Source organism: Cricetulus griseus, chromosome 6 (assembly GCF_003668045.3).
Source record: "Cricetulus griseus strain 17A/GY chromosome 6, alternate assembly CriGri-PICRH-1.0, whole genome shotgun sequence".
Taxonomy (NCBI): Eukaryota; Metazoa; Chordata; class Mammalia; order Rodentia; family Cricetidae; genus Cricetulus; species Cricetulus griseus.
In genome coordinates this window covers 14,428,804-14,454,273 of record NC_048599.1, presented here as the reverse complement: position 1 = coordinate 14,454,273, position 25,470 = coordinate 14,428,804, and the positions used below count along the sequence as shown (strand labels likewise).

General features: G+C 50.9%; 1 protein-coding gene across 5 annotated transcripts in view; it reads left to right on the top strand.

The window, feature by feature from the left end:
• Slc12a5 (solute carrier family 12 member 5) overlaps positions 1-25,470 on the top strand; it is a 39,317-nt gene that overhangs the window by 9,423 nt on the left and 4,424 nt on the right. For 4 of the 5 annotated variants that reach the window (XM_027423422.2, XM_035446268.1, XM_035446266.1 and 1 more), the window contains 20 exons: positions 4,131-4,225; positions 4,549-4,680; positions 4,972-5,118; positions 5,927-5,981; positions 6,437-6,567; positions 8,988-9,229; positions 9,928-10,139; positions 12,004-12,174; positions 12,456-12,554; positions 12,703-12,760; positions 15,810-15,984; positions 16,700-16,818; positions 17,167-17,265; positions 18,341-18,460; positions 18,756-18,860; positions 19,994-20,162; positions 22,134-22,329; positions 23,676-23,845; positions 24,218-24,349; positions 25,146-25,253. In XM_027423422.2, coding sequence (XP_027279223.1) covers positions 4,131-4,225; positions 4,549-4,680; positions 4,972-5,118; positions 5,927-5,981; positions 6,437-6,567; positions 8,988-9,229; positions 9,928-10,139; positions 12,004-12,174; positions 12,456-12,554; positions 12,703-12,760; positions 15,810-15,984; positions 16,700-16,818; positions 17,167-17,265; positions 18,341-18,460; positions 18,756-18,860; positions 19,994-20,162; positions 22,134-22,329; positions 23,676-23,845; positions 24,218-24,349; positions 25,146-25,253 — 2,735 coding nt within the window. Of the gene's footprint in view, positions 1-4,130; positions 4,318-4,548; positions 4,681-4,971; positions 5,119-5,926; positions 5,982-6,436; positions 6,568-8,987; positions 9,230-9,927; positions 10,140-12,003; positions 12,175-12,455; positions 12,555-12,702; positions 12,761-15,809; positions 15,985-16,699; positions 16,819-17,166; positions 17,266-18,340; positions 18,461-18,755; positions 18,861-19,993; positions 20,163-22,133; positions 22,330-23,675; positions 23,846-24,217; positions 24,350-25,145; positions 25,254-25,470 lie in introns of those variants that run through there. The other variant, XM_035446269.1, reaches the window with a different exon arrangement.

The following is a 25,470-nucleotide window of genomic DNA, read 5'->3' as shown; positions in this document are numbered from 1 at the left end:
CACCCCCTTCCCATTCTCCCACGGGACTGAGTCCTATGCAGGGGACAAAACTATTGCTGGGCAGCTCATCCATCTCTCCAGTGACCCAGGGGTCACCTCATCAGGCATTGCTCCCTTGGATGCAGGGGGAGGGGGTTGTACAAGTCTAGTCTGCGGGAGCTCCAGGCATCTTGAAGCAGTGTTCCAGGAGCAAAGGAAAGGGATGTCACTTCCTCCCAGGATCCTCCTCAGATACCTGCACTATGAGACATCCCTGCTCCCCAGAATGGGTTCTGTGGATCGCTCAACACCTGCTTTCCTACCGACCTTCACTGGACCTCTCTGTTTCTTTGGGGTTGCCAAAGGCCTAGTAAAGAGGCACATGCATGCTGGAAGCAGGGTTCTAACTAATAGTTCTTTCCAGTTCTCAGGACTGTTAATTTCTAGACACCCAGTGTAATAGGCCCATCTGGAGACTTTCTTTCTATATATAGACTACAGCACTTGGAATTAGAGTGGTCAGAACCTGGGTCAAGTATTTTGCATCCAGAGTGGGAAGGTCTCTCCTGGACTCTTGGTGAAGGTGGTAGGCGGCACTGAAGACTTCCTGGGTCTGAGCAAAGAAGGATCAAGAGCCCCCGACTCTTGAGTCTAGATTCCCGGAACTGTATGGAAGGATCCGGGTGTTGACCTCAGGGAGAGTTTGATGGCTCCTCTGGGCCAAAAATGATTCCCAAGGATATTTTCCCTGGCATCCAGATCTCCTTTACCTTTGGGGTCTGACGCCCCTTTTCCCTCCCCAAGCTGCCCTGGGGATTCCCTCTAGGTCCAGTCTCTGGCCCCGGGGGAGACTCGTTAGCCTGAGCCTGTTTCCTCCGGGCGAGCTCTGGCCTCGGCAGCTTAATTGAAAGCCGATTCAGGCTGAGAGCTCCCAGGGGGCGGGGATGGGGGCGGGAGCGGGGGCGGGGGCGGGGAGGGCAGGGCTCAGCCTGGGTCTGGCTTGCCTCCTGCGCCTCTAGGTGCTCCCTCATCACCCAGACTCCTGGCTCTGGGGAATCAGGACGAGTTTTCCCTTTGCCGTCCTGCTCCTTTGAGAACCAGACGCTCACTCCCCATCCCCCTTAACTAGTGAGCCCAGCATTCCAGGCAGGGGACAAAATCAGCTCTTGGCTGATGAGGCCGGGAGCCTGGCGTCTGGCCCAGGCAGCGGATGGAAAGGCGGGACCTAGGACAAGCCTACCAAGCTGCCCCCTCCCCTGCACTCCTTTCCTGGCCGGGATCGGGCCTGTAGTCTGGCTCTGCGCTGCGCGCTGCCGTTACATAAGCGGCTGCGGGCGCGTGGCCGGCTCAGCGCTGCGCGGTCTGTCCGCGCTGTCGCCATGGAGACCGGTGCCTGGCCTCCTAGTTACGGGGTCTTAGGCCAGGATGTCCCCCTTCCAGCTGATTCAGCGCCACTCGTTGGGGCAAAGAAGGAAGGCTTGAGAGGGGTGTGAAAGACAGAGGGGAGGGGCTCTTCTGATGGTGGTCTGGGACCTAACAGAGGGTGCATCTAAGAAAGGCACCCAGCTTTACAGAGAAACCCTTAAATCTTGCAGCTAAGGGAAGGACGTGGGATAAGGAGGCCAGGCTGGGTGTGTACCAGGTGTGCTAAGTGGCAGTTGCAATAGTAGCAATGCAAGGGTTGTCGCCATATTTTTTCAGTTGATTCCATAGCATCCTATGTGTTAGACCAAGTTAGTATCCCTTTGCAAGGGGAGAATGACTTGCTCAGGCTGGAGACAGAGCTGGAAAGGCTGGTACTGAAGCTCAGCCCTTTCCTGAACCACTAGAGAATTTTCTCTTACACCCCATTAGCTTTTCTAGACCTGATTATCCTGTGGCAAGAGCAGAAGGCATCTGGTCAACATTTAAAATAGGAGACGGGATCCATCTGACTCTCATATCTCCTGGTTTCTGATCCCAGACATCTTTTCAGATTCTGGGGTCTGAGAGGGAAGCCTTGCAGAATTTTCCTCCTAATATGGTTTCCTGAACATCTATTACATGCTGGCTCTCTCTCATAGGGAGGGTAGGCCTGTTAATCCCAGGAACTTACCCTGGTGAAAGGAGAGAATGGCTGGTGGTCTGGTCAGGAAATCAGGCATTTCTGTCTCAGTGGGCAAGGTGGAGGTGGGTGTCTTTTGGAGCAGGTGCTGCCCCGCCTCCAACTTTCAGACAGGTTGGGATACACCATGCTCTTGAAAGGGGTCCCTGGCTGGGTGACTGAAGAAGGGTTCCAGGAGGCAGGGAGAAGGATGCAGATGTTGGATAGACAAGGACACCAGAAGATGAGGGCTAGGAGATTCAGAGTCTACAGGGCCTCAGCTTCACTTGGAACATGGACAATGGTGATTCTCCCCAGAGTCCAGGAAGATGTCTGCTGCTGGGGCTTCAGCCCTGGTGCTGAAGGAAGTTGGTAGCTGAAACTGTTGAATTATGTCCATGGACATCTCACCACAGAAACTCTGCACCAACAGAGTTTCTCCTTGGGTTGGCGCATTTGGAGGGAGCAATGCCCATGAAAGCAGCTGCACACCACAAGGGCTGGGGGCAGCCATACAAATGTATAGGAAACGTGCCAAGCCAAGGAGATGGCAGTTACCCCTCTTCTGGTGTGCAGCTTCTTTTGTGGGCCTTGCTCCCTTCTTGTGCCCAGGAAGCTTCTGGACCCTCCGACAGATGACCCTTGGCTAGATTCAGCCTCTTCCCCACCCCAAATTCCTCTCTTGCACACCAGTTCATTAAGCTGGAACATCATCCCACCACCCGTTGACCCATGCTAGAAACCCCAGGCATTATCCCTTCCCCCTCGACAGACAGCTGGCACAGCAATGCTTCCATAATGCTTGATGCGTGAGTCTTTCCATTGCCCCATATTGCTTTGACCTAGGTCATTGTCAGCTGTCATCTGGATTATGGAAATGCTCTAGTTGCTGTATTTCTCACCTGAAGCCAGAAGGCTTGCTGCAATATTCAAGTCAGGTCATGACACTCTTGGGCCTGGAACTTCAATGACTGCCCATTGTCCTCTGGATGGAGTCCAAACTCTTCAAGATGGCCTGGCACTTCTTTAAGGCTCACACTACCTTGAGTCATCCCCTCCCAAGCCACTGTTCATCACTGAGCCCCAATATGCCCCTCCTAAGACTCGAGCTAGATCATGCTTCGTTCAGCAAGAACCCATTCTGTTGTTGGCTTCCACATCTGGGGCATCAAACACACTGTTCTGGGTTCTCTCTGCCTGGAACACCCTCCTGCCACCCTCCCAGTCTAGCCCTTACTCATCCTTCAGTTCTCAGCTGACGCGTCACTTCCTCTGGGAAGCCTTCTGTGACCTCTCAGGCTGGGCTGCAGCCTGCGTGCCCTCCGAATCCCTGATGGTTCGTCTCTTTCATAGACTTTGGCAGTTCTGCCTACTCTCTCTTCTCCCCTGGCTTTGGTTTGGGTCTCTAAGGGCAGGGATAGTGTTTTAGGTTGTTGAATTCCTCCTCTGACCATTCTTTTGGCACTTGGTAGAGTGAAGCCGGGGGGGGGGGCAGTATAAGATGCCAAAAGGGTATCCCTGGGAGTTCAGGTTGCAGGGTTCTCTGCTGTCCTCCCTATAAAAAAATCACACATACTAAGGTGGGCTCATTTGTATCCAAGAGGAGCACTCTGAGATTTTTTTTTTTTTTAAACTTATTTTTTGGTTTTTCGAGACAGGGTTTCTCTGTGGCTTTGGAGGCTGTCCTGGAACTAGCTCTTGTAGACCAGGCTGGTCTCGAACTCAAAGAGATCCACCTGCTGAGTGCTGGGATTAAAGGCATGCGCCACCCCACTGCCTGGCCCTTTTTTCTTTTTGAACTCTGAGATTCTTAAGGTGTCGTGGGAGATGAACTAGGATCGGATCTCAAGAACAGAGAAGGACATACATGTTCATCAGGCACTCGGAACAGCCAGTAGGAAATTGGGTTCTTCATCCATGCTGCTAAAACCACGGAAGAAGGCAGCGCAAGCCCAGTTTTCTCCAGCACGTGACCTGAGGCTGTGGGCATTAAAGTGACCACATAGCTATGTGCAGGATGGACAGGGAACAAGCAGCTGGTGTCAGACCTGACTCCTCCTCTTTTCAGGTGATGGCAATCCCAAGGAAAGCAGTCCTTTCATCAACAGCACCGACACAGAGAAGGGAAAAGAGTACGATGGCAAGAACATGGCCCTGTTTGAGGTGGGCTGCTTGGGCTACAGTTAGTCACGCTGGCTCATCAGTGCTCCCTCCCTCCCTCGGGAAGAGTAGACGCCTCTCCATTCCTCCCTCAGGTCCTCCATCTTCCCCGGCCTCCCCAGCCCTCCTTGGTCTTTCCTGGCTTTACCTCATGGCTCCTCTCCTGTCTCACCACTTCCTTCTCCTGTCCCTCTGCTTCCTCTTCCTCTGTCCCCATTGCATCCCAAACTCAGTGGCTTGAACTTTGTCCCCAGCCCTACATGCAGCTCACTCCAGTTGCTGTCCTGAAGTTCCAGCTCCCTGACATTGACCCCTCTCCTCCCTAGGAGGAGATGGACACCAGCCCCATGGTGTCCTCTCTGCTCAGTGGGCTGGCCAACTATACCAACCTGCCCCAGGGAAGTAGAGAGCACGAAGAGGCAGAGAACAATGAGGGTGGAAAAAAGAAGCCGGTGCAGGTGGGGCCTTGGGGAGAAGGGATGGGAGAGGGAGTGTGGGAGAGGAAAATGGGCCTGGATGGAGGAGGGAATGGTTTGATAGAGAAGAAGGGGGAGGTGGTGGCTATGGGGGAGGGGAGGGGATGAGGTGAATGAGGAGGCTGGTAGAGGGGGGGGAAGGATGTAAGAAACGGGAAGAGTGATGAAGGGAGGGAAAGGCAAGCAGGGAGAGGCAGGGAAGGAGCATGGAGGAGGCGTGGGCTCTTGGTGACGAGCAGAGGGCATAGAGACTGACGCTGGCCTCTCTGGCAGGCCCCACGCATGGGTACTTTCATGGGTGTGTACCTCCCGTGCCTGCAGAATATCTTTGGCGTCATCCTCTTCCTGCGGCTCACTTGGGTGGTGGGCATTGCAGGCATCATGGAATCCTTCTGTATGGTCTTCATCTGCTGCTCCTGTGTGAGTGACCCCCTCCTCTGCTCAGTGAAGACAGCTGGGGTTTGGTCCAAGCCTGGGGGTGGGTGGTGGGAAGCAAGCATGGGACCTGAGCTTTTTATAGGAGTCACTACTTATGATTTTTGAGAATAAATTAGGCTTGACCGGTCCTTCCTGAATCCCATAGGCTTCTCTCTGATGACTGCCAACGAGGCTTCACCTGGATCTGTGTGTGTATGTTCATGTACTTACACAACTACTGCAGATTCACTGATGAAAATAATAAATGCAGAGAAGAAAACAAAATTCAACATAATTGCATAAGAGTTAACATTTTGGAAGGTCCCTCCCTACTCACAAAAAAAAAATGAGATTATGTCTCACAGAGAACTTTGCAACTAGATTCTTCCTGTCTACATTGAAAAAAACTACAATTTCTATTGAACACCAAACTCACATTCTTGTGTCTTCACATATAACCTTGAGACCACTCTGCTTGTAAAGATGTAGATGTTGAAGCTATGCCTCCCATTTTATATATGCAAATGCCGAGGCTTGAGAAGTGAATTGTCTTTGGTCATAAGTTACCTGGGGGCCAAACTGGGGCGAGCGGAGTTCTCTGGCATGGTAGTTCCTCCCGTCTTCGTGGTAAATAAGAGGGTATTTTTTTGAGAAGGGCTTGGCATGAATAGCAGTTGGAACAGACCCAGAGAGAAGCTCAGGAGAGGAGAGCCTGTGGGTTTGGCTGTTGGCTGTTGGGTATATTGGCTTGGCCACCAGCCAGGCCACTGCAGCCCCCAGCGCCACCATTCTGATGATCTCTTTCCTACAGACAATGCTCACAGCCATTTCCATGAGCGCGATTGCAACCAATGGTGTTGTGCCTGGTATGTGACGGGGGGCCTTTGCAGAGTGGGGGAGGGCCAGGGACCTGATGGTTGATAGGGGACACAGGGGGCCAGGCTTTGTGGGCCCTCGGGACCCAAGACCCAGGACAGTATGAGGTAGGCAGGGGTGAGCTTATTGGGGTTAGGGAAGGAGGCAGATATTGGTGTTGAATAGGGCAGTGATAACCTTCTCCTCCACTCAGCCAAAAACCCTCTTCTCTACCATCCTATTTTCCGAGCCATGACCCCCTTACAGAGGTAATTAGCAACATGGTAATAATTACTGCTGCAAACTCCATGCGGAGTGGTTGCCTGGATCTCCTGTAGCCTCCTTTCTGGGGCTACAGCCCTAGGTCTAGAGAAACCTGCTTTTGCCCTCTGTCCCTAAGCCCTGCTCAACACAGAGCTGTCCAGGGCCCTCTGATCCTCTTGCTGATTTTAGTTTTTTTCTGCAGCTGGTGGCTCCTACTACATGATTTCCAGGTCTCTGGGCCCAGAGTTTGGGGGTGCCGTGGGCCTCTGCTTCTACCTGGGCACTACCTTTGCTGGGGCTATGTACATCCTGGGCACCATCGAGATCCTGCTGGTGAGAGGGGGAGAGGGGGAGGCGTGGGGTCCCAGGCTGTCAGCCACTTAACTAGTGTTCTCTGAACACCTGCTATAGGCCAGGCCACTGCTTAAGGCCAAAGAGAAGTCGGATGTGGTCTGTCTCGAAAGAGTCCCCAGTCTGGCTAGGGAGACAAGATACAATAATTATGTAACACAAACAGCTGTGGTTTATCAGGCACCCACTGAGTTCTCAGCATAGCTCCAAGTGCTTTACAGTCATTATCTCAAATCCTTAGAGGTTTAAGTATTATGATGGCATTTTACAAATGAGAAGTTCCAAAAGGCAGATAGCTCACTGGTTCAAGGTCACTCAGCTATGGGCAAGCTGGCAGAGGTGGGTTGGTAAGAGTTAAAATAACAGCTGGAATAATGAGAGCCTGCCACGTTCCAGGGACGGTGCAGAGCCCTCTTTGGATGTTAGTTGCAGAGCCCTGATAGATGGTTCTTAGACTGTAAAAGAGAACCATGAGGGACCCATGTAGAGAGATCCGTTAGGAGGAGTGATTGATGGGGAGACACTAGGTGTCTGGGCTGTGTCTGAAGGACAGGGCAGATGCCTTAGGCCTCCTGTTCTTTCTGTTTGGGTGGGTGCATATGAGGGACCCTTGGTTTAAGGAAAGGGGTGCAGCTTAGTTGCTTAGAATGCTTAGAAAATGGTGGCTTTGCTTCTCAGCACCATATAAACTCTCTACACCTGGGAGGTGGAGGCAGGAGGATAATAAATATGAGATTGCCCTCAGGGCACAGTGAGTTTGAAGCCTGTCAGGGTTGCAAGAGATCTTGTCAAATGAAAGGAGAAGAGAAAGTGGAGTAAGCGTTCCCACTCCCCTGTCCTTCACAAGCCCTAAGATTTTAATGAATCTCTCATGTTGTAGAAGATGGCCATTTTACAGATGAGGAGGGCCAGGTCAGAGAGTCTCAGGAACATGGTGAGGCATGTGAGCCTTCATCCACCTGGCTTCCAGGGTCTGTGCTTGTCCACTGTCTCCCAAGGTCTTAGGGAACCAAAATTAACAGAGCCAGAGCTTCTGCTTTGGGGGCAGGAGAGAAGAAATCAGGAATTGGGGGGCCTGGGGGGCACACTGGTGTGAGCCCTGTGAGCCTTTGTGACTCACAGCATTTCTAGATGCGTTATCAAACAGTTCTGCCCACTGCCCAACACTGGAACAATATCAAAGTAAGAAAGAAAATGACTCAGTGAAAATCACATTTTAGTGTGTATCTCTCACATTTCTGTTCTTCTATATGATACTTTGTTCTGTTTTTGTAAAACACAACTCCACTTAGAAATATTTCCTTAGGAACCCCCAACTCCCTTTATTTATAAATAAAAAGTAACTTAAGCAAATATAAGCATTTTAAGTGTAATGTAGACATTTTAGAAAATATGAATATATAAAACATCACATTTTAATTATTCAACAAAAGCTTCTGTTGTCTTTTTTTTTTACTGTTGTTTTCTTTCCTTTCCTTTTTTTGAGACAAGTTTTCTCTGTGTAGCCCTGGCTGTCCTGGAGCTCACTCTGTAGACCATGTTGGCCTCGAACTCAGAGGTATACCTGCCTCTTCCTCCCAACTGCTGGGATTAAAGGTGTGGACCACACCCAGCCTCAGGTTTCATAAGCCAGGGTCTCCTCATGGTCCAGGCTTGCTCAGTATTGGTGATTCTCCTTCCTCAGCCTCCTGAGTGCTTGGATTACAGACATGCCTGATACCATTGATAGTTGGATATCCCTACAAACACATCTACAATAACACAAACACAATGAGTAAATATTTCCACATATAAATTTATAAATATGAGATCATAAGATCCATTATTTTTTAAAAACTTGACCTTATTCACCCAATGCACTACACATAGTTTTAAAACTCTTGAAATGAAGTCTTGCTATGTAGCTCAGGCTGGTTTCAAATTCTCCTGCCTTAGCATTCCATAGTTTGGGGTTATAAATCTTTACCACCGTGCCCACCATGGATAGTTTTTTAGTCCGTATAAATTCATGCCTTTTCTGCCCTTACTGCTGGGGATTGAACCCAGGGCTTGTGTTCATTTGAATGTATTTTCCATCACTGAGCCATGCTACAGGCCCATGCCATCTTTTAAAATAGCTTTGTAGTTTAAATAGAAATATCAGAATTTATTTACCTACCCTCTGGGGATAAACACCTCTTTTTTCCACCTTTATATCATAAATAATAAAAGTAATATATAGTTAATAGTTATAATAAGTAACAGCAGTGAAGAAGCTTTCCCAGCATCACATTACAGGAAAGCTCACACCGTCTTTAGCCAGTACATTGTTGATGGATGCCATTCCCCATCTTGGAGTGGGGTGAGTCTCTGCTGGCCTCTCCTGGGTCACCTGTCTGACTTCCTTTGCTCCTTTTCTGCAGGCTTATCTCTTCCCAGCCATGGCCATCTTCAAGGCAGAAGATGCCAGTGGGGAGGCAGCGGCCATGTTGAACAATATGCGGGTATACGGCACCTGTGTGCTTACCTGCATGGCCACCGTTGTCTTTGTGGGTGTCAAGTACGTCAACAAGTTTGCCCTGGTTTTCCTGGGTTGTGTCATCCTCTCCATCCTGGCCATCTATGCAGGGGTCATCAAGTCTGCCTTCGACCCACCCAACTTCCCGTGAGTGCTGTTTTTTGAGTCTACAGTATTGTGGTCCTCACCGGCTCAGCTCAGGTCTGCATAGTAAGAGTCTCTACCAGGTCCCCTCTCTCTTCACTCTCAGAACTGGAAGTGTGTGGGTTGGGAGCAACATCCCCTGGAAGGGTAAATGTTTCCTATTTAGGGAAGTTTATCCAGGATGGGATGACATTTTTGGAGGTGGGAAGAAGTTCCCTTGAGTGTGTCACCTGCTTGCTGGTAGGGACTTGGAAACGTAAAAAGAAATGGCTTGTAAAAGGAATACACCCTGTGCGGTAGGGAAACTTGTGATGGGTCAACCTCCTGGAATGGACATTCTTAGTTTTTAGCACCTTTTCCAGGATGGGAAAGAACCCAGAAGAGAGAGTCCAGGGTTCAGGTCCCCTTGGTTCTCTTGCTCCTTTAGCAGAGTCCCCTCTATCAGTGCAGAGGACAGGGCTCAAAGGCTGCTGTCCACGGTGCTGAACACAACAGCGCCTCCAGGCTAGTTCTCCATCTGTCTGCACAGTAGACTCGCTTGGGAAACGTTATAGAAACTCCCATGGGCACACTCGAGACAGAACCAGAATCTCTGGATGTGGAACCCCAAAATCTGTGTCTTTAAAACTCCCAGTGGCTCTGCTGTGAAACCAGGGAGAGGTCCTGTTCCTTCCACCTCCCTTGCTTGCTTTTCTCCCTAGGATCTGTCTCTTGGGGAACCGCACGCTGTCTCGCCATGGCTTTGATGTCTGTGCCAAGCTGGCTTGGGAAGGAAATGAGACAGTGACCACACAGCTCTGGGGCCTTTTCTGTTCCTCTCGCTTCCTCAACGCCACCTGTGATGAGTACTTCACCAGAAACAATGTCACAGAGATCCAAGGCATTCCTGGTGCAGCCAGTGGCCTCATTAAAGGTAGGTGGGGAAGAGAAGGTGCTGGCATCTATGGAGTGCTTCAGGGGTTGCGGGTTAAGTTGTCAGGATTAGGGGCATTCCTTGGGATTCAGTTCCATTCAGTCAGCTTCAGTTAAGCATCTTGTGTAGACCAGGTTCTGTCCTAAGTATCATGGAGAGGTAGAGGTGAAAGAATGGGATGCACTTTTCACTGTTATTAAGAAGGAAAGCCAGTCTAATAAGCATTTCTCTACCTACTTAATGCCGTGCTAAAGCACTGGGACCACAACATACACAGTCTCAGTACTTGGTCTTAGAGATTCAGCGACAGATAGATGTGTTAATAGATTATGATCCAGAGTTGTATATTCATTAAGCAGAGAACCATGAAGAGACACAGCATTCATATGTATGTATCAGGTGACAAGAACAGGGCTTCCTTCCTGCACTTGCCAAGGGAAGCTTTGGAGGACAAGCAAGAGACTGATATATATATATATATATATATATATATAATATATTGTGTGTGTGTGTGTGTGTGTGTGTGTGTGTGTGTGTGTGTGTGAGAGAGAGAGAGAGAGAGAGAGAGAGAGAGAGAGAGAGAGAGAGAGAGAGAGAGAGAGAGAGAGGGAGGGAATTACAAATCAAAGAACAGACTACTTAATGTGTGTGGCCATGAGCATCATAGCCTGTCCTTTTGACCACACCCTGGAAGCCTTGCTGAGGAGTTTGGGTTATGTGCTGAAGGCAGTGGGGGTGCAGGTGCTGTGAGCCCAGGAGAAAGATGACTTCTTTCTGAGAAACAGTGATGTTTTCCGTGATAATGGAGTAGGGGTTCTCAACTAGAGCTACTCTTCTGCCCTGGAGGTGTTTGACCATGTCTGTGTGTGAATGCGTGTGCACGTGAGTACACACACACACACACACACACAGAATTTTATTTTGCATGTTTATATGTGTGTATACATGCATGCCATGTGCACATAGAGGTCATAGGACGTCTTGTTGGAGTCTGTTCCCTCCTTCCACCATGAGGGTCTCTGGAATTGAACCCAGATTATCACTGAGCCATCTTGCTGGTCCCTGGAGATAGTTTTTTGGTCATCAAAACTAGAGGAATTGGGGCTAGATAGATGGCTGAAAGGTGAAGAGAACTTGCGGCTCTTCCAGAGGACCTAGGTTTGATTCCTGCACCCATATAGTGGCTCACAACCATCTGTAACTCAGTTCCAGGGATCTGATGCAGGCACACATGAGGCTCACAGACTTGCATGAAGATAAAACCCCCAAGCACATAAACCATGAGAAACACTAGAGGGATGCTGCTAACATTCAGTGTATAGATGACAGGTTTGTGCCTAACCCCCTATCGTGTTGTTTGCTAACCCCCATAGCAGATTCATTTACCTCAACTGCCACTGGTGTGGGGTGGAGGAGCCCTGGAGCGGGGTGCAAAGGCTTGTTTGAGAAATATTAACGAGTGGTGATGGGCAGAAGTTGAGACACTTTGAAGCAGAAGCAGCTGAGAGCAATGCCAAGGCGTTTGAATTGGTTGAGGCTGGTGCCACTGCCAAGAGGAGAGATGCAGGGATGAGTTAGGGCTTGAGGGCTGATGAGTTCAATTGGGGACAGTCAGGCTTGGAGAGAATTTTCTGTGTCTGTCCCATGAGATTGGGCTATGTAAGGGCACAGACTCGGTCTCTTTCAGCTTTGGAATCTCTGTGCACACCTGGCACAAAGCAGGAGTTTGGGAAATGGTGGGTGTGAAAGGCCAGTTGTGGGAATGGGATTCGGTTGGTCTTAACTCTTTGCTCCCCACCTCTCCTGGTTTAAGCTCTGTCCCCCAACTCCTGGTCATCTTCCTGACTGTCTCATATTCCCACAGAGAACCTGTGGAGTTCCTACCTGACCAAGGGGGTGATCGTGGAGAGGCGTGGCATGCCCTCAGTGGGCCTGACGGACGGCACCCCCGTGGACATGGACCACCCCTATGTCTTCAGTGACATGACCTCTTACTTCACACTGCTTGTTGGCATCTACTTCCCGTCAGTCACAGGTGAGCCAGAGCTTGGAAAGGGAGGCCTGTGCCTGGGAGACAAGACTAACGGCTCACCTAAGCAGTAGCTAATCCTTGTTCGGGACCTATGGGAGCGAGGAAGGAGTCAGGATCAATCAACCACAGGAGGTGGTACTGTGGATGGCGTGGAGGTTGCCACCTTCTCTGGTGGCTCAGGATGGGAGCCTGTGTGGCAAGGCGAGGTACCAGGCTCCTAACTCCAATATGTGTCTTTTCCTCCATGGTCCTGGCTTCTATCTGAACTGCTCTTTGACCTCCAGGAATCATGGCTGGCTCAAACCGGTCTGGAGACCTGCGGGACGCCCAGAAGTCCATCCCTACTGGAACCATTCTGGCCATTGCCACCACTTCTGCTGTCTGTATCCTCATAGCTGGGTGTGTCCTCCCCGGGTGTGTGTGGGAGGTGGTACTGTGGATGGCGTGGAGGTTGCCACCTTCTCTGGTGGCTCAGGATGGGTGGGTGGTAGGGCATCACCATGCTAGATTCTCCTTCATTCTCTGTCTTAGACATCAGCTCTGTTGTTCTATTCGGGGCCTGCATTGAGGGGGTCGTCCTGCGGGACAAGTAAGTGAAGGAAGGGGGTGGGTCTTATCCTGGGGGAGGGGTGGGCTTAGGAAGAAACAGACCTGGTAGGATGGTGGGGACCAGTGAGAGACCACAATACTTGTGATCTACTCATTTTCTTGTTACTGAATGTTTATCTTGTCAGTTAAGCTTTAAGAAGCTCAAAAGATGTCTCCTTTGGTTTGGGATGTTGATATATTTATTTAAGATCTGTTCATTCATTCATTCATGGATTCATTCACCTAACACTTCCATGTATTGTTCACTGCCTTAAACGTTCTGAGGGAGGGAAGCAAAGAAAGAGTCACACAGATTTTTTTTTTAAACAGGGCTACAGAGAGCACACACGGGGTTCAGTGTGACCCAGTCAAGTGAACACATTAATGAATACATTAACACATTAACAAATTCATTAATGAATACTTTACTGCTAGTTTTGGGGTAGTTTGGCCTCCATTTATCCCCTTTAATCATAGACCTCCCACGAGAATGCCAGGACCCAGCAATCCCTTCTCCTCAGCTCTTCACCTGGCATTTGAAGGGCTTCAGCAGACACCCTCTGAGGAAGGAGGGCTTCAGCAGACACCCTCTGAGGAAGGAGGGCTTCACAGACACCCTCTGAGGAAGGAGGGCTTCACAGACACCCTCTGAGGAAGGAGGGCTTCAGCAGACACCCTCTGAGGAAGGGTTTTTGTACATTGTAATTTGTCCTGCAGCAACCACAGATCAAAAGCATTTGACTAAAACTCAGTTTTTGTAGACTTAAAAAGACTATTATTACTTATGTGCATAGGTGTTTTGCCTGCATAAGGGTGTCGGGTCCCCTGGAACTGGAGTTACAGACAGTTGTGAGCTGCCATGTGGGTGCTGGGAACTGAACCTGGGTCCCCTGGAAGCACAGCCAGTGTAGACTTTTCATGGTTATGTTCCCTAAACAATACAGCATGGCAGTGAAGTCCACAGCACTTCAGTGTGTTTGGGGTTGTAAGTCACTAGACATGATTCTGAATCTTCCGGAAACTGTGTGCCTGCTGGTGGGTACTGAATCACTTCCAGAAGGTCTGTGCACCACAGAATCTGGCATTTTGGGGGCAGGGGTCCACCCCACACAGATTCTGAGTGATGTTTGCCTTAGTCATCCTTCCCACTGTCTTTAAATTTTTATTTATTGCCAGTTGTGGTGGCACACACCTTTAATCCCAGCACTTGGGAGGCAGAGGCAGGCAGATCTCTGTGAGTTCGAGGCCAGCCTGGTGTACAGAGTGAGTTCCAGGACATCCAGGGTTGTGCAAAGAGACCCTGCCTCAAAAAATGTTTATTATTATCTGAGTGTGTGTGTGTGTGTGTGTGCGCGCGCGCGCGTGCGCGCACGCGTGCAGGTGCGTGTGTGTCATGGCACATGGATGGAGGTCAGAAGATAACTTCCAAGAGTTGGTTCTCTCCTTCCTCTGTAGATTTTAGGGATCAAACTCAGGTGTGAAAAAATTGCTTCTATGGCTGTTAGTTTTTGAGTAGCTTGATCTCCATGCATCTCATTTAATCATAGACCTCTCACGAGGCTGCCCAAGGGTCCAGCAGTCCCTGGTGTTTGAAGCATCTCAGCAACGCCCCTTAGGAAGGCAGCATCTCCCATCTTTCTCTCCTCCTCCTCTGCCTCCCTTCTCCTCCCCTTTCCTTTTCTTTCTTTCACCTTTTAAAAATATTTGTTTTTGCTGGGCAGTGGTGGCACACACTTTTTTTTTTTTGAGACAGGGTTTCTCTGTGACTTTGGAGGCTGTCCTAGAACTGGCTCTTGTAGCAGCGCACATCTTTTAATTCCAGCACTCGGGAGGCAGAGGCAGGCGGATCTCTGTGAGTTCAAGACCAGCCTGGTCTACATAGTGAGTTCCAGGACAGCCTCCAGAGCCACAGAGAAACCCTGCCTCGAAAAAAAATTGTTTTTATTTAATGTGCACGAGTGTTTACCTGAATGTATGTCTGTATACCACATGCATGCCTGGTGTCCATGGAGGCCAGAAGTTGAGTGCTGGATCCTCGGGGACTGGAGTTGCAGGCAGTTGTGAACTGTCATACGGGAGCTGGGAACTGAACCCAGGTCCTCTGGAAGGGTAACCAGTGCTCTTAACAGCTGAGCCATCTAGTTCACCCCATCCCCTCTTTTGAAGGGGAGGGTCTTTGCTACACTGCTTAGGCTGCTCTGGAATTCCTGGACTCAAGAAGTTCTCCTGCCTCAGTCTTACGCATGGCTGGGACTGGGGGCACATGCCACCACATTAATAGCATTGATATAAAATTCTTTCTTTTTATTTATTTATTTTTTTGAGACAGGGTTTCTCTGTGTGGCCCTGGCTGTCCTGGAATTTACTCTTTAGACCAGGCTGGTCTTGAACTCAGATCTGCCTGCCTCTGTCTCCGGAGTGCTGGGCTTAAAAGTGTATGTCACCATGCCCAGCCTGATTTTTTCTATTGTTTAAACACTAATTCATTGTATGAATGTTTGTGTGTACACATGTGTGCATGTCTGTGCTGTTAGTGCTCATGTGGATGCCAGAAGGGAACTTGTGGGGTCAGTTCTCTCCTCCCACATGGGTCATGGGATGTGGCAAGCGTCCTTCCCAGATACGCCACCTTGCAGACCCTTTCCCTTTTGTTCTGACACCAGCAGCACACAGTGAAGCCAGAGGCCCCATTTTTCACATGGAGATGCCAATTGATTTTCTTAGGATCACCATGTTAACAATTGATTGTGTATTAAAATCATATTCCTACCCTGTTCTGGGCAGTTCTCACATTCTGTCTCCTATTCTCACACCATTTGTGTGAGGTAGGCACATGGAGATTCTCAGCAGAGGAGGGTCAGTGATGTCCTCAAGGTCACATAGACAGGAGATACCAACCACACTTGGTCTTATATCTGCTTTTGACCACTGTGAAGCCTGGCCCTGTAGTCAGCGTCCTGCTGGGCATGGCACTGGTCTGGGTCAAGCCACTCTGGGGTCCCGGGGGCATTGCTCACCCAGTGTCTCTGCCTCTTACTGTCTCTTTCCAGGTTTGGGGAAGCTGTGAATGGCAACCTGGTGGTGGGCACCTTGGCCTGGCCTTCTCCTTGGGTCATTGTCATCGGCTCTTTCTTCTCTACCTGTGGGGCTGGACTACAGAGCCTCACAGGGGCCCCACGCCTGCTCCAGGCCATCTCCAGGGATGGCATAGTGCCCTTCTTACAGGTCAGTGTGGAAGAGCCACCCCACAAAGTACATTATGATACAATGAACCGGGGCCACTACTATCCTTGAGCTCTCTCCTAGGTACTGCCCCAAAGGCCCATATTCAGGATTTGGCCTGAGTTCTGTGCCATCTCTGAACACTGTCTGCTCTTAAAGGAAAATGGATGGCTCTTCTCCAGCCTTGGGGGGCAGTTGGGGACTTTGAGAGCCAGCAACAGGCTTAGAAAAGGCTGTATTTTTCTGTGGTTCTTAAGAAACAAATTGGCCGGGCATTGGTGGTGCACACCTTTAATCCCAGCACTCGGGAGGCAGAGGCAGGAGGATCTCTGTGAGTTCGAGGCTAGCCTGGTCTACAGAGTGAGTTCCAGGACAGCCTCCAAAACAATACAGAGAAATCCTGTCTCAAAAAACCAAAAAAAAAAAAAAAAACCAAGAAAAAAGAAACACAAAACAAAAACAAATTACAGAGCAAACAGACACATCTCTCCCGTTTCTCAAGAGCCTCTTTCCCTTTGAGGGTCATTTCAGGATTATTGCAGGAGGATAGCAGTAGGGTAGGAAAGAACAGAGAGCTGGCTGTTTCCTTGGGTTTCCTAGAAGAAGCAGAATACAGTCACCTCTCCTTACCCCCTCACTGGTTATGAGCCCTGCCTCGATTCCCCTGGTCCCCAAGACTGAAGGCTTCAGTCCCCTGTGATGGCTGCTCTGTTCCCAGGTCTTTGGCCATGGCAAAGCCAATGGAGAGCCAACCTGGGCCCTGCTGCTGACTGCCTGCATCTGTGAGATTGGCATCCTCATCGCCTCCCTGGACGAGGTCGCCCCCATCCTTTCCATGTGCGTACTAGGCCTGGGACCCACCCATTGGCCCCATGAACCTTTCTTCCTAGGGCTCTCCACCATCATCTTAATACGTCCAGAAAGTTCCCCAGTGGCTGCAGAAGCCCATCTCTGTCATACAGACTTTTCCCTCACACACATCAGGGTGTGCTGTGAGGTTTGGCTTTTCAATGTGACTTGACCCTTGACGAGCCTCTCTTCTCCTTACTTCTCTTCCTCTACGTCCTCTTCTCTCTGCGAGTCTTGGTTTCTCTTTCTGAGCATCTTCTCCCTGCATCCGCCTCTCTCTCTCCCTGCATCCGCCTCTCTCTCTCCCTGCCTCACCTGGACCATTTTGCATTCCAGGTTCTTCCTCATGTGCTACATGTTTGTGAACTTGGCGTGTGCGGTGCAGACGCTGCTGAGGACGCCCAACTGGAGGCCACGCTTTCGATATTACCACTGGTGGGTGCCCATTTCCCCGCCACTTCCACAGAGCCATTTCTTATCAGACCTGAGGTCCTCAGGCAGGTCGTCTCCTCTCCAGCTTTGGCATTCAGATAGCTCAAGGATGGTCGTAGGGAGGGTCTTATGATTGCAGTCAGAGACAGCCTCACTGACCATCTCTTCTCTGTCTACAAAGCTCAACCTCTTACACTATAGTGTGGAGGTTAGAGTCAGATGGACTCAAATTCACAGCCTGACTCTCCACTTCCTGCCTGTGAGAGCTTGGACTGATGATGGAGACTCTTTGGACCTCAGTTTCCTCAGCTGGGAAATGGGCAAAATAGCCACACTCCCTCCTGGGTTTCTGGTGAGCATGTTGGCAAGTGATGCAGAGGACTCTCCTCTCAGGGGGCTAAGCTCTTCTTACCATGTGACTCTGTGGCTTTTCTTCTGTGACAGGCAGGACCATGCTAGTCCCACAAAGGGACAGTTGAGTTCACAGCAGGTGACTGGCCCGTGGCCACCCATAAGACTATAATAGATTTCCTTTTCTTTTTTAAGACAGGGTTTCTTTGTGTAGCTCTGGCTGTCCTGGAACTAGCTCTGGAGATCAGGCTGGCCTCGAACTCATAGAGATCCACCTGCCTCTGTCTCCAGAGTGCTAGGATTAAAGGTGTACGTCATCACCCAGCAGGATAATGTACTTTCATGGAAGCCACCTGCTTTTGGTCTTAGGGCTCCTCTTGGCCTTTTTCTGGAAAGTTCTGCTTCCAGTATTTACGGACTGCTGTCTCCGAAACCATATGAACCCATCTACTTGAAGCTGTCTGGCAGGGCTTAAGGGACAGAGACTAGATGGGGTAGTGACTCTGGAGTCAGGTGGGGCCTGGAGCAGTGTCCTGTCTATAGCTACTTGTTTATTTAGAAAGCCCCATGTCTGCATGGTGCTCAGGGTGACAACAGTGTGGCATTTAAATCTAGTTGCCCATGTCTTGTCCAGGCCTTGCCTGCCACCCTACTCTTGCTGCCTAAGTCTGGGTATCACCATCAGCCCTGTAAAGGGTTCAGGGACTGGGTTCTCTTCATTTTCCAGGACTCTCTCCTTCCTGGGCATGAGCCTCTGCCTGGCCCTCATGTTCATTTGCTCCTGGTATTACGCACTGGTAGCCATGCTCATCGCCGGGCTCATCTATAAGTACATCGAGTACCGGGGGTAAGTGCCAGGAGGGTAGACAGGATGAGGGCTGACTGCATGATGGTCCAAGGCTGGAGTTAAGGGAAGGGGAGATATTGGGTAGGTTTGGAGATGAGGCTGATGATGCCTTGAGAAACATGCAAGAGAGCATCTAGATTTAGGAGTGATTTCAAAGAGATGGATGACAGCCTAATTCAGGAGGCACAAGCAACATGGGAGAGATGGCTGTGCCCTGGAACAACCAGATATGTGGGATGTTTTCCCCTGCCACCCTGGTTTCCTGGACTCATGTGATCCCCTTCCTGGTCCCCAGGGCAGAGAAGGAGTGGGGCGATGGGATCCGGGGCCTGTCTCTCAGTGCTGCTCGCTATGCTCTCTTGCGTCTGGAGGAAGGACCTCCGCACACCAAGAACTGGAGGTGAGTGGTGAGGGCACCTGGGGAGGGTTCAGGGTAGGGATGGCAAGGGATCAGGGACCCAATTTATCCCTCTGATTGTGGCTGTGTGGTACCTTTCTCCAATCCTGTCTCGCCTGACCCCTCCTATAACACTATGATAAACTGAGTCCCAGACATTTGTTCTCCAAATGTATTCACCATGTGTTTGTCTATTTGATCATTCCGTTACATGTGAAAAAAAATCCTCAAACTCATGTTGTAAGGCCAACTTGCTCCCTAGCTCTGGGGGTACTGCCAGCTCACAGATCTGTGGAGATGCACAGAGAGACAGAGACAACACTGTTGAGTCAGCTCTCTTGCTTTGAGAGTGATAGGGTCACGTAGGAGTCTCCAGACTAATGACAATGTTTCTATTGAAGATGAGGGGTCATAGGGCTTGTGGAATCTTCCCCTTCTGCCCTTAGGTCAGGTACTTCCTAAGTGGCTACTGTACACACCCTGCTTGACATGTGTCCCCTGGTTCCACCAAGGGTCAGGATGGAAGTCTAAATAATGGACATGTTAATAACCTGGGGCTGCCATCACTGGACTTGACAATGTCTGTAACTTTTCAAGTGGTCAGCCCAGGGTCCAGCCTAGGACAGGTACTTGCTTTGCGCACTCTATGGGTGGTGGAGATCTGGAGGAACATGATGCTGACTGTATAGAGAAATGATGGGTGAATGGCCGGAAGGATGATGGATAAGCATACGCACATACGGGAGTCTATCCGGGTGAATAGATGGATGTGTGAATGGATGGCGGGTGGGTGGATGTGTGGGCGATTGGTAGGTAAATTCATCTGGATACTGCTGATGACTGAAGGCTGAAGGCTGAAGGCTGAAATGGATGAGTGGGTGGCTGGCTGGCTGGATGGGGGAGGAGAGATGGGTGGGTAGGTGGATGGATGGATGGATGGATGGATGGAGAGATGAAGGAGATGGTTGGAGGGCTGGTTGCTCAAGGAAATGGTTGCTGTGGCCCAGCAGGTTATGGCTGATGGGGCCCAGGCGTGGGGGCATATGGGTAAACTGATGTCTGTCGTGTGGTGGGTGTGGTGGTGGCGGTGGGTCGTTGGGAGGTGGGCGAATCACGTGACCCTTCACCCTCTTCAGGCCCCAGCTCCTGGTGCTGGTGCGTGTGGACCAGGACCAAAACGTAGTACATCCCCAGCTGCTCTCCTTGACCTCCCAGCTCAAAGCAGGGAAGGGCCTGACCATCGTGGGCTCTGTCCTCGAGGGCACCTTTCTGGACAACCACCCTCAGGCTCAGCGGGCAGAGGAGGTGAGCAGAAGCCGGGTAGGGTGGGAAGCCAGGGTCTAAAGCCAGTCTTTGCCCTGCTGTACTTGTGTTCAGTACACCTTTGGGATCTCAGGCCTCTCAGGAGTTTGTCTTCCCTTTAGAAGAGGAGCCTGAGGGTCAGGGGATTAAGCAAGTGCCTGGGAATTCCACCCACAGAAGCTGGCTCAGTGGATGAAGCTTGCTGCAAAAAACACAGGACCCATGCAAAAGCCAGGCACTGGGGATGCACATCTGGAACACTGAGGGTGGTGGTGGGGGGGAAGGGGACCCTGGAGATCATTGAACAGCAAGGTTAGCCAATCTGTGAGCTGCATGTTTAATGAGCAGCTGGTTAAAGGGGGCAGCTGATATTGACCTCTGACCTCTACACCTGTGTGTGTGCACACACAACTCAGCCTACAGAACCAAAGGCTGATAGAGCCAGAAGGGCCCATTTCATGGATAGGGAAACTGAGGCTTAGAGAACAGGTTACCTCAAGTCAGAGACTGTTCTTCTTGCTAGAGGGGAAAATCTTTCAAGGCATTTTAAAATTCAAGCAAAACAAAAACCAACCAACCAATCAAAAAAAATTAAACAAAACAAAAACAAATGGAAAGATCTAGGAGGAAGCTAAGGCCCAGAGAGAGCTGGCAGCTTTCTGAAGTCACAAGGCTGGATGGAAGTCTAGCCAGGATTTGCACATGCCCCTGGCTCTGGGTCACCTGCTTTTGTCAGATCCGCAAAGTAACACACAGAGCCATTGTAAATGGGGCAGCTGAGTGGGCAGGAACTGTACGTTACGAGAAGTTTCTAGAACCCAAGTGGGCAGAGGAGGAAGTGGGCTCTACCTAAGACGCAGGCCTGTCTTCCCTCAGGGTTGTAGCTGGGAGTAGAGAGAGAAAAGGGGGCCCAAGGGAGGCAAGGTGAGATGGGGAGGGGCACCCCTAATGGCTTGTGACAGTTGCTGTTTCTGCCTCACTGAGCCGTTCACAACAGTCTATCAAGATTCAGGGCTGGAGGCCCCAACTGGTCAGGACAACTCAATGTGGACTGGCCCAGAGCATGCTGGGTACCAGACACTAAGCTAGGTATAGGGCAGAGCAAGACCACAGGTCACAGGCCACAGATGGAAGGCTGCAAACCTGTTCGGCGCTGTTGAGTGCTGCGCTGGGTTAATAAGGGCAGAGCAATGCGACACATTAGGCCTATGATACAGGGCAGTGTCCTGAGCCCTTTCACGAATCAAGTTGTGTAATTGTCCCGATTCCCACAGGACGATAAGAGTAGAGGTTAGGTGACTTGTGTGAGGCGACAGCCAGGAGGTGGCAGAGATGGGAATTAGCCACTATTTGTTAGACATCAGGTCAGTGGTTGAGGGCAGAGTGGTTGAAATGAGTCTCCTGGCTCTTGAATCGTCACTCACATTAGCAGCTTGTCCTTAAGCGAGTCTTAATTTCTCTGAGCCTCGATTTCCTCACTGATAAAACGGGAGTAGTGAGAATCCTATCAGTGCAGATTAAATGTGCACTGACAATGCCTATGGTTTTTGTTAAAACAAATCACTGCATTGTGTGGTCATTCGGAACAGCCTGGCTTAACTGTGGTGTAGATGGAGGGTGGTCTCTGGGGAGGATGGCATTTGAGACCAGGGAGGCACCTGGGATGGAGGTGGAGAGTGTGTTGAGCAAAGGACAAGGTAGAGTAACAGCAGGGGTGGGGAGGAGGGGTGGGTCATCCCTGACGATCAGGAACAGGGACTATAGGTGATGGGTGCCAGTGTGGGTCCTAGAGGCAGATAAGATCATAGCTGAGGTTCAGGAAGACGGGATGGATGCAGAAAGGAACAGAGAGATGGGGGAAGGGATGAAGAGATGGGAGGGAGGCTGTGAGCCCCAGCCCCAGCCCCCGCCCCAGCCCCCGCCCCAGCTCAGGGTGTCTGAGGCTGGCCCTTACTACAAACATCCGCCCCACAGTCTATACGGCGCCTGATGGAGGCTGAGAAGGTGAAGGGCTTCTGCCAAGTGGTGATCTCCTCTAACCTTCGTGATGGTGTGTCCCACCTGATCCAGTCTGGGGGCCTTGGTGGGCTGCAACACAACACTGTGCTGGTGGGCTGGCCTCGCAACTGGAGGCAGAAGGAGGATCACCAGACATGGAGGAACTTCATCGGTACTGTCGCTGTGGGATCGGGGTGAAGGGCTGGACGGGCTGCTTTGCTTCTGAGGGTTTCCTGAGCACAGGCAGGTGATGCCACGCCGGCTTCTATGTCAGGTCCCGGGAGGAAGACGGACAAGGCAAGGCAGGGCAGCGTGACAGCTGCAGCTTCAGAGTCACTGTGTTCAGGGTCTGTGTCTCAGCTCTGGTCTGTGCCAGGCAAGTTGAGACTTTCTCTAATGCTCTCATGTCCCTGAGCACTGGGCACTGTCACCTGCATGTTGGTGTGGGACTGAGACATAGAGGCAGTGAGGAATTTACCTGGGCCACACAGCAAGCCTGGGAATTCATGTTTGAAGCAGCAGAGGCCACTTACAGTAGGTTTTTTCCCCTCCATTTTTCAAGAGAGGGTCTCCCTGGAACTTCCTCTGCAGACCAGGCTGGCCTCAAATTCACAGAGATTTATCTGCCTGTCTCACCCTCCCAAGTGCTGGGACTAAAGGCATGCACTACAACTGCCTGGCTTCTGATGGGTTCTTTTTTTGTAATTTATTTTATTTTTATTTGATGTGCGTTGATGTTTTTCCCGCATATATGTCTGTGTGATGGTATCAGATCTTGGAGTTACAGACAGGTGTGAGCTGGGATGCTGGGAATTGAACCTGGGGCCTTTGGGAGAGCAGCCAGTGCTCTTGACCACTGGACCATCTCCCCAGCCCTCCATGGCTTCTTAATAATCAGTAGAGGCGTAGGCTGGGGAGGGGCTCAGTTGGTAAAGTGCTGACCATGAAATCGTGAAGACCAGAGTTTGATACTGGAACCCAGAGGTCTCTGGTGTTGGGGAGGCAGAGACAGGAGACTCCCTGAGATTCAGCTGCCTGCCAATCTAGCCTACTCTATGAGCTCTGGACCAGTCAGGTTAGGTAGAGTCCTGTCTCAAGCAAGCAGACATACAGACAGACATACAGACAGACAGCAGCAAAGACAAATGAAAACCCCCACCAAGCTAGATGGCTCTTGAGGAACAGGGAGGGATGCCTGAGGCTGATGTCTATACTCCTTACACTATACAAGTGTGCCCACATGAACATGCATAAGAGAGAAAAGCACAGGGGCATTATTGGCCATTTAACAGGTGGGGAATTTAGCAGGACCAGGAGATTGAAGTGCTTTCTTACAGCCAAACAGCCAGTAGACAATGAAGCCCAGGTAGATGCTGGCATCCTGATTACCAGACTCCAAGGTCAAGGTTGGATGGAGTGTGGCGGGTTCTGGGTGCCAGGAGTCCTTGTAGCTTCCCTGGGTATCAGAAGGATTGGTCACTATTGCCCTCTGGTCCTTTCTTTTTTGGCCTTTCCAAGAACTGGTCCGGGAAACCACAGCTGGCCACCTGGCCCTGCTAGTCACCAAGAATGTTTCCATGTTTCCTGGGAACCCCGAGCGCTTCTCCGAGGGCAGCATTGATGTGTGGTGGATTGTGCATGATGGGGGCATGCTCATGCTGCTGCCCTTCCTGCTGCGTCATCACAAGGTCTGTGTGCATGCCTGTCTGTGGCGTGGGGAGACCGTGTGCACACGCGGGCACATCCGTGGGGAAGCTCAGGGCTCTGGCCAGCCTCCATGCTTGCCCTTCCCGGGGGTCTGATCATCGTCTCCCTTATCAGGGGTGTGGGAACTGATGTGCCCCCCCCCCCACAAGCACACTGCTACAAAGGAGAGGGGATGTTTAATACAGGGAAATGGTACCTTAGTGGAGGCACCTCAGACCTGAGCAGGCAGATGAGTCTGCAGGTGAAGTCTTGGTGTGAGGAGCCTGTGGGAAGGGTGAGAGGTGGGCACTTTGGCCATGGGTCTTCTCACAGCCTCTGGCTGGACCCGCCTGGATTGCCTTTGATCCTTGCAGGTCTGGAGGAAATGTAAGATGCGGATCTTCACTGTGGCCCAGATGGACGACAACAGCATCCAGATGAAGAAAGACCTGACTACGTTTCTGTACCATTTACGCATTACTGCAGAGGTGGAGGTGGTGGAGATGGTGAGTCCCCAAAAGCCCCGGAAGTTCTCAAAGCCCCACCTGTGGCTCTTTCCTATTGGTCTCAGCAGCAGTCAGGGCTCCTCCAATCCCCATCAGTTTGCCTTCCTGTGACCACCCCTTAGCCTCTCACGTCTCATCCAAGAGTTCACACAGCTAGCCTCTCCGAGGAGCTGCCATGCTCAAGAGTGCTCACTCTACGACACACTGCTGTCCCACACACTTGGCAAGTAGGAACTTCGGTGGCCTCCACTGAGATACTCATTAGACAGTTGCATTCCCAACTAGACTATTGAGACACAAATGTTTAGTGACTGACTGTGCAGTACAGTGAGTGGCTGAGTCAGAACTCAAACCCATGCAGGCCACTCACTGCCTGGCCTGCTCCTGGTGGGTATGCTGTCCAGCTCCTGTCTCTCTACATCCTCAGTGTGTCCATGGCTCCTGCTGTGTTCACTAACCTACCCATGTAGCCTTTCACGGCTTACCCCATTCACCTAGGTACGTGCTCATTCAGCTCTTGTTCTTGTCACAAATTTCTTCCTCTTCTTCTTTCACTCAGGTAACTAAGCAATCAACTCACCCATCACTTCATTTACATCCTTGGTTCTGTGTTGGCTGCACAGGGAGCTAGCTGCCTGCTTTCCCAGGCCATGGCCCTGTGTGTGTAGTCCCTGCTTCCTACAATCTGGGTGCTAGGGTGTGTGATAGGAAGGTGCAGGCTGGAGGGAGGGAGGGCCCGTGCCTCCCACCTTGGCCTTCCTGAGTTCCAAGCCCTTGTGCTCCTCCCTGACCACAGCATGAGAGTGATATCTCGGCATACACCTATGAGAAGACGTTGGTGATGGAGCAACGCTCTCAGATCCTCAAACAAATGCACCTAACCAAGAATGAGCGGGAGCGGGAGGTAAGCCTCCCCCCCATCCCCGGGCTCTCAAGAGCAACAAGCTGCTTCAGAATGTGGGGTCTTACAGGTGTGGGGGGCTCTGGTCTGACGTCCCTGGCCACCAGCACCACTCTCTTCACCTTAGTTACCTTATTTGCCATTCCCTCCTGACACCCAGCTCCCCTGAGCTGGCCACTGCATTTCCGAACCCCCTCAGAGGAACTTTGGCATCCAGACA